The 7,614-nt window shown below is 39.6% G+C and overlaps 3 protein-coding genes across 4 annotated transcripts; 2 read left to right on the top strand and 1 right to left on the bottom strand.

Moving 5' to 3' along the window:
* The first annotated feature begins 64 nt into the window (after nt 1-64).
* On the top strand, nt 65-2,321 carry LOC128887480 (protein sly1 homolog). The gene has a single exon (XM_054143436.1). It carries the CDS (start codon nt 284-286, stop codon nt 2,171-2,173), a length of 1,890 nt encoding a protein of 629 aa, XP_053999411.1. The 5' UTR covers nt 65-283; the 3' UTR covers nt 2,174-2,321.
* A 149-nt stretch (nt 2,322-2,470) lies between these two features.
* Nucleotides 2,471-4,211, top strand: LOC128887511 (uncharacterized). The gene is made up of 4 exons (XM_054143499.1): nt 2,471-2,669; nt 2,916-3,204; nt 3,295-3,534; nt 3,623-4,211. The coding sequence occupies exons 1-4, from the start codon at nt 2,554-2,556 to the stop codon at nt 3,959-3,961; spliced, it is 984 nt and encodes a 327-aa protein (XP_053999474.1). The 5' UTR covers nt 2,471-2,553; the 3' UTR covers nt 3,962-4,211.
* Nucleotides 4,212-4,324: 113 nt separating this feature from the next.
* LOC128887489 (coiled-coil domain-containing protein 63-like) lies at nt 4,325-7,410 on the bottom strand. 2 transcript variants are annotated; one of them, XM_054143455.1, is made up of 6 exons: nt 6,995-7,410; nt 6,359-6,737; nt 5,958-6,292; nt 5,218-5,441; nt 4,879-5,141; nt 4,325-4,752 (listed from the first exon to the last, which is right to left on the bottom strand). In XM_054143455.1, the coding sequence occupies exons 2-6, from the start codon at nt 6,707-6,709 to the stop codon at nt 4,459-4,461; spliced, it is 1,467 nt and encodes a 488-aa protein (XP_053999430.1). In that variant the 5' UTR covers nt 6,710-6,737; nt 6,995-7,410; the 3' UTR covers nt 4,325-4,458. The 2 variants fall into 2 exon arrangements, with proteins under 2 accessions (XP_053999430.1, XP_053999431.1); XM_054143456.1 differs by having other exon boundaries at nt 6,893-7,011.
* Nucleotides 7,411-7,614: the final 204 nt, after the last annotated feature.

The raw sequence follows: 7,614 nt of genomic DNA, 5'->3' as shown, positions 1-7,614 counted from the left end.
AATAAAACCCGCTCACTGAGCGGCTTAGTGAGCGATGACGTTACCGTATACAGCATACAGCCGGTGTGTCCTACATTACAAATATTCCGTTCTAGTATTTTATACTGCGTGAGTACTTTTTGATAATTCGGAGTTAACGTCGAATGTTGACATATTTATTTGGGTTATGGTGTGTTTTGACGTTTTATTTGTTTATGTATACCCGAAATCGTATACACTGATATTTTAAAAACTTTCTTATATCCATAAGTACGAAAGTATTCGTAAAAGTAAAAAGTTAACCATGATGAGCCTTCGTGACAGGCAAATAAGTGCCTTAAAACAGATGTTAAATTTGAATCAACCCGAGCAAAAATTGGAGGAAGCAATACCGACATGGAAGGTTTTAATTTACGATCGACTTGGTCAAGACATCATCTCACCACTGATTTCTGTAAAGGAACTTAGGGAGCTTGGTATCACACTCCATATGCAATTGCATTCCGACAGGGATTCCATTCCTGAAGTACCAGCTATTTACTTTTGTGCTCCCACTGATGAAAATCTTGGTAGGATTGGTCAAGATTTACAGAATGGTTTGTATGATATATATCATTTGAACTTTATATCACCGATATCTAGACAAAAAATGGAAGACCTAGCAGCTGCTGCATTACTCGGAGGAGTTGTATCAAATATCCATAAGGTATTTGATCAATATTTAAATTTTATATCATTAGAGGATGATCTTTTCATTCTAAGACATCAAAATAGTGATGTCATATCGTATCATGCGATTAATCGTGGAGAAGTGAAAGACACTGAAATGGAGTCAGTAATGGAAATTATAGTTGATTGTCTCTTCTCTGTGTTTGTCACATTGGGAACTGTTCCAATTATAAGGTGTTCACGAGGAAATGCTGCAGAAATGGTTGCTAAAATGATAGATAAAAAATTAAGAGAAAACGTTTGGGATACTAGAAATAATCTATTCGAAAGTGAAACAACTGGTCATTACAGTTTCCAAAGACCTCTTCTTATAATATTAGATCGTAATGTAGATATGACTACTCCGTTACATCATACATGGACATATCAAGCGCTGGCACACGATGTATTGGAAATGGCATTAAACAGGCTTGTTGTCGAGGAAAATGTAGGAAGATCCCCAGCGGGTGGAACACGTTCAAAAACCAGAGCCTATGAATTAGATAATAAAGACCGTTTTTGGTGTCAACATAAAGGTAGCCCATTCCCTAGAGTAGCTGAAGCTATACAGGAAGAATTGGAGCAATACCGCACGTTCGAGGAAGATGTTAAGAAACTTAAATCTTCTATGGGGATCGACAACGAGAGCGACGTAGCGCTATCGATGGTCTCTAATAATACAGCACGTTTAACAAACGCTGTAAACTCTCTACCACAGCTCCTCGAAATGAAACGATTAATAGACATGCATACATCAATTGCAACTGGTATTTTAAATTTTATAAAATCTCGAAGACTCGATACATTTTTCGAGCTAGAACAAAAAATCATGAGCAAACAAACATTGGATAGAAGCGTATTCGAAACGATCAGTGATCCCGATTGCGGTACTCCCGAGGATAAATTACGTCTTGCTATTATATATTATATTTGTACAAATATGTCGGACGCGGACTATAACAAGCTCGAAGCAGCATTGTCTGCCGCTGGATGCGACTTAAATCCTTTGATTTACATAAAAAGGTTGAGGAGCTATACTAGAATAGCCGAAATTCAAAATAGTTACGAAGGTGGTGGAACTAAAACAGTTAGTATGTTTTCGAAGCTTATGAATCAGGGATCATCTTTCGTGATGGAGGGAGTCAAGAATTTAGTCGTTAAAAAACATAATTTACTCGTTACGAAAATAGTGGACGAATTAATGGAATCCAGGCAATCATCCCAGACCGATGATTATTGTTACCTGGATCCGAAACAACTGAAACATACCGATCAAATGCCAAAGAATCGACCGACATTCCAAGATGTAATTGTTTTTATCGTTGGTGGCGGAAATTACATAGAATATCAAAATCTGGTAGATTACGTGAAGCAGAAAAGTGGGACGGGGGTTAATAAACGAATCACGTATGGTTCAACAACATTTATTAATGCGAAACAATTGCTTAAGCAGCTTTCACTATTGGGACAGGAGGTTCATTCGTAATTTTTGCGGATTATGCCACTAACGTTCGAAAAAATGTATATTTATTGTCTCCTTTCTTATGACCTACGCTGATATTTCCTATTTGTTGTTAATGCCTTCTTGTAAAAATGTAAAATAAATAAAATGCGATTAATTATTTTAGATACAATTTCTCTAGGTATATTTACCTGTCACCTGCGATTGTCGTACTTGAATTTGAATAAACTCTCTATCGTATCGTACATGTCTGGGGACTTTTTAATTGTTAGAAGACAAACCTGCACTTTGAATTGTTTGATCAATGCGTCGTACATAGTATCGTTTCATGTTCTGTTAAAAATTTATCGCATACCGTCTGGACAAATTCATTTTCGGCAACGTCAAGTTCACGCGGATCTAAAATGGCGTCGATACCGGAAGGGACAAAGAATTTCTTACGACGAGCTGTTATCACCACCGATACGCAGAAAGGACTCACAGAGTACTTTTTGTCCAAGCGAGAGGACCGTAATGTTAAGTAATATCGCAAACCGAAGCAAACAAATTTTTATAATCGATGTATAGTGCGTTACAAGTGTAGGAAATGTTTTATGTATTCTTTTATTTCGAGTACGGTAACAAGTGGAAGTAGGAAACGTTTAACATTTTATTAGCAAGGTTGTTAGAGTACTTCATTTTTACGATACCTTTTTCTGTTACCCGAAAGAAGTTTCAACATTTTCGAAGCTATGTAACAATGCGAATTGTACGTTTTATATAATAGAAAGTATCCTGAATGGGACAAACCGAGAAGTTTCCCGGCTTCGGAAGTGGTGAGAGCACATTCTGAGTTAGCAAAAATCGAGGAGAAATTACGCGCGAAATGGACCGAACGAGAGAAAAAACGGAGATACATGGACGAGCAGTGGGACGAGATGAGGCGACAGGAATTAATCTTTCGCGAGTCGTTTATAAAATTTAATAAATTCGTCAGGGAGAATCAGGAGAAACGCGATCGCGCGGAGCTTAAAATTAAAGAAGAACGCGAACGCCAGAAATTACGACGGGAAGAAGTAAAACATTAAAATAGTGTTAATTAAAGTCACATAATCGAACACGACGTATTGTAATTTCACTTAGATAAAAAACGACGCGCTTTTCAGATCGATGATTTGACGACAAAGCTGAGTTACATGAAAGACGTTCGAGAGAAAATGAAGGAACACGTGGGGGAGTATAAAAAGTACCAAAATTATTTGGAGAAAGTGATCACCGATACAGGGGAATTTCAATCTATCAGTGAGATCTTTAATCGCTACGAAACCTTAATCGAGGCAAGATTGATATTGTCCGAGCATCAGGATAAGAACCTTCAAACGCTAGAGGAGACGGGAACAGAAATAGTAAACGCCTTTCTCGGTCTAAAATTCGTTAATTTCGCGTTCGTAATTACACTGTAAAAAAAAGGGACGAATCTTTGTTTCGTTACAGTATCAAATGACCGATTTAAAAACTCAAAAAATGATGGGACTGAATACTAAATTGGCAAAATTACAAGGAAGGCGTGACAGAGCAGAGGCGAAAGCTTTGAAATGGGAGACGATCGTGTCGAAGATAAAAGCAAACGCCGTAGAGAAAAATTTGAAACATACGCAAGTGAAAACGTGTTGCTGGAATCTGTACCAACAGATCTGCGAGAGAAAAGGCATTCCCGCCACCGTGAGCAAGGACGATTTCGAGCAACAGCTGGATCACATTAAACGTACTATTCTCGAACTGAAGCGGATCATCAAAGTCGCAAGAAAATGGGCGGCGAAGGGGAAAGCATGATAATTCTCGACTCCGTTTCAACTGTTTGTAAATAAATATATTTTATCGCAAAGAAGTAAAATGTATACTAATAAATACATTATTACTATTTAAAGGGAAACTGAAAGATAAATTAAAGTCGAATTACAATTAACATCTACGATGGTAGTATCTTTTCTTTTTTAATCAAATGTATCCATCGAACGGATATATAAGACGGATATTAAAATTCTGCGATAGTCCATGAAAATTCGTGTGAAATTAATCGATTATTGATATCTTTTTTGTATGATTTTTCTGGCTGCCGGTAAGTGACAGCCAGATATGTTATGCAGGAGTTCGGAGTAGTCTTCTTTGAGCCTTTGTCTTAGCTTCTTAGTGGCTTCGTCGCGTGTCAGTGGCTGCTCCAACCCTTCGGATACGATTTGTAATTCCTCCTTTTCGAAGCATCTATATGATTTAATCGAAGTTGAAGGGAAATGAAGGAAGGCAAGGAGAGCGTTTTTGGAACGGAGGACTTACAGTGCACAAGGTTGGGTAGGAGCGATGTATTTAATGGGGGGCACTTTCAATCTGGGCCGTTTGTCTTCGTCGAGGCGCAATTGTTGCGATTTGGTGGCCCTGTCTACCCAATACACTTTATGGAACATTTCCGTGATACGTTTCTCGATGATCCCCAGATACAACATGACGTTGCTCGTCGTTATCTGTTCATTGTCACCTAGTAACTCCAAAATCGGTGCATTGTCGCAACGTATCGCTTTGAACAGAGAGTCTATTCCTTTCAATAGCTTCTCAAGTATGTCGTTGCACTGGAATAAATATCAGGTGTGGATTGATTTAAAATGGAACAAACGATTTCTATCTGTAGTATTTACTTAATCGCGGAATTTGAAGTTGTAGGTTTTCAATGTTCGATAGGATTACTGAAACGTCACCTCTGTTAGACTTTCTTCAGCCGCATCGGCGAGAGCTGTCTGCTCTTCAAGTTCCGTCTTGAGCTTCTCCAATGTCTCGGTTTGTTGTAAACCGCGATGTTCATTCTCCACATGTGCCTCGTCTATAGCTGTCGTCAGCTGAACCATCCTCGTCTGCAAACTCTCCAGCTCGTCGTTTAATTCGTTCACGTAACTGAATAGAGCAAAGTTTTCTTCCTCTTGCTTAATGAAGTGTGCCACGAGCTTGTCGATGTCCTGTTCACCTAGATAACACAAGGATTCAGTATAAAGATTGATCTTTAGAACCTGGTGTTACTAAGAGGAGAAGAATGTAAATACCGATAAATTCTTTGATCATTTGAAGAATTTGCTTATAATTTGAAATCATGTTTTGTTTCTTTTCCATGTTAGCTTTCTTTTCAGCTGCACGTTTCGCGTTCAAATCAGCCATTTCGCGATGCTGTCCTTTTACACCGAGGAACTCTTGAAGCTTCATCTCGTTGTCCATCGTTCTTTGCAGCTCGCACATTTCTGAGACGTGCGCTCTCAGATCTCTTATGCCCCTTTAAACAAATCGAGTTTCTATTGTACATAATATAACTAAGATTTGTTATTATTTACATGCTTAAAACTATCAACTTTAAATCTTTCGTCCTTTGCATCTGATTCTGGAGCTCGTGTTCTCTATGATATCGACTAGAACTTTCCCCGACTCGAATACATTTTAAAAAGAGCAATAAATATTTTACTTTTTGTTATTTCTGTTACAAGATCGAATCTCGTTACCGGAAGAAAGGTGTGCGAATGGCTCGACAGTTGGACGAATGAAATATTGAATAATCGAGAAGCGAGATCACCGGATGTTATCATGCGCCATTGATTCCCAACCGTTGCTCTCCGTTCCGAGTTTCTAATCCAGCGAAGGATAATTCATTTTACGCGAAATACGAATAACTTTCTGGTCGTTAATGCAACTCTTAGAATTACGAGGCCAACGATCTGATCTGTTGCAACTTTCGCGATCTTTAGGTAAGAATCAAAGTTGTTTCCTCTCTACGGCGATACAGATAAAGGTGTACCTTTCGCGAAGTGCCTGAATCTTGTTTAACTCTTCGTCCCTTTGATTAAACGCTATGGTAGCTTGTTCTATCAGGTCGTTGATGATTTGTTTCCCAGTATTCAATTGTCCAATTAATTTGTTCCAAAACGCCGTAAATTGTGCCCTTTCTTTGAGCATCGCGTCGATCTCGTTCCGAAGCTTCTCGTTTTGGGCGATCACGAGGTTGAACCTCTTCGTCGCCACTTCCAACCGATTCTCCAACATCGTGACCGTTTTGTCACGTTGCGCAGAGATCTCCTTGAGTTGCGCGTCCGATCGAACTTTCATTTTTAAGCTGGTAACTTCTTTCGTGAGCTAAAGAAAATTAACACGGTGTTTTATTTGAACAGTTGCACGCGACATATGGGACGATTAGCGAACCTTGTTTATGTGATCGTCGAGTTCCGCTATTTCGCCTTTCTCTGCTTTAATCATGCTCTCGTAATTCGTTTCCAACGTTAAGAGACACTTCAACTTCTCCACCATTTCTTCGTCCTCTCGCGCAAACGTTTTCGAGTTCGCGGTTTTAATGCGAAGCACAAGCTCCGCCTTTTCATACTCGAAACGAGCGATCATGTTCAACTGATTGCGGAGCTGCAATCTCGCATCCTCCGCGCAAGCTGCTCGATCATTCTCCATTATCCTGTACTGCCTCTTCAACCTTGAGAGTTCGGCTTGCGCCATCGTCTCGAGCTCCTGCTCGTCTGGCGTGTGTTGCGGCTTCTGCGCCATTGTTACGCTCTACTTTTGACAACTGGAACTTGGAAAATGAACACGGACACTGTCAGACAAATGAGGTGATGTTTCGATGAAAAATTTGAAAAAGTCGAGATTATTTACAGCGATAACAAAAATAAAGTAAGAAAGAGCAATTGTAACACAAGAGACGTCGAAAGTTAAAAAGAACGAGCTTACTTTTTATCGAACTGTTACATGTTATTATCGGTCGCATACTACTTGTCGCGTAAGATTGTTTTTTGCGACTTCCTTCTAAGTTGATAGGTTATTACGACTCACTACTTATTAAACATTCGTAGGATAGTCGAATCTGCGAGATCAAAGGTTTTCGCGGAAGTTGCCAACGTTTTCGTTTGTGTCTCGTTCGCCTTCCACGTCGATGATCTCGGGGATCCACGGATGGAAAGGAAACACTCTCCAAACGTAATGCTCGATGACGTTCAACGGCGACATTTGAGAAAGACATCTGCCACCCTGTATAGCTCTGCCAGCTGTATGCGCGGCAGCGTTGTTCTTGTTGGTCCTTCCGGTTGCCAAGCACCCTCTCAGGGGTGTATAGTGACGGAAATCTCGATTTCGCTACGCGCTCTGATTTCTTCCAATCGGTGAAAACATTTAAAAAAAAAATTTAATTAATTCTACGCCATTGATTTCATACCCGGGGAGCAAACATCGCGAACAAACGGTATTGTCGTTTATGTAATCAGAGGTATTAGAAACGGATCGTTATCATACGTCAGCGAGATTTACTATCTTTCCCGATAAAACCAGTTGCCTGGTGAGCCACTAGATGGTGTAACTCGCTTAATGATAACTGATGTTATTGCGCGTATCAATTACATTGCCAAGTAGAGCACTCGATAGCGGGGGATACCTTTCGGTATTAATTACATAAGTTA

Source organism: Hylaeus anthracinus, unplaced genomic scaffold (genome assembly GCF_026225885.1).
Source record: "Hylaeus anthracinus isolate JK02 unplaced genomic scaffold, UHH_iyHylAnth1.0_haploid 11989, whole genome shotgun sequence".
Classification (NCBI taxonomy): Eukaryota; Metazoa; Arthropoda; class Insecta; order Hymenoptera; family Colletidae; genus Hylaeus; species Hylaeus anthracinus.
The sequence above is the reverse complement of the archived record's forward strand: the minus strand, read 5'-3'. Positions and strand labels throughout refer to the sequence as shown.

Bases quoted from the DNA above. Each gene is read 5' to 3' on its own strand.
- LOC128887480 (XM_054143436.1), top strand. From the start codon at position 284: ATGATGAGCCTTCGTGACAGGCAAATAAGTGCCTTAAAACAGATGTTA.
- LOC128887511 (XM_054143499.1), top strand. From the start codon at position 2,554: ATGGCGTCGATACCGGAAGGGACAAAGAATTTCTTACGACGAGCTGTT. The intron at 2,670-2,915 runs GTAATATCGCAA...TTTATATAATAG, and splicing joins CGAGAGGACCGTAATGTTAA to AAAGTATCCTGAATGGGACA. The intron at 3,535-3,622 runs GTAAACGCCTTT...GTTTCGTTACAG, and splicing joins AGGAGACGGGAACAGAAATA to TATCAAATGACCGATTTAAA.
- LOC128887489 (XM_054143455.1), bottom strand. From the start codon at position 6,709: ATGGCGCAGAAGCCGCAACACACGCCAGACGAGCAGGAGCTCGAGACG. The intron at 6,293-6,358 runs GTTCGCTAATCG...AATTTTCTTTAG, and splicing joins TCGACGATCACATAAACAAG to CTCACGAAAGAAGTTACCAG. The intron at 5,442-5,957 runs GTACACCTTTAT...ATTTGTTTAAAG, and splicing joins ATTCAGGCACTTCGCGAAAG to GGGCATAAGAGATCTGAGAG.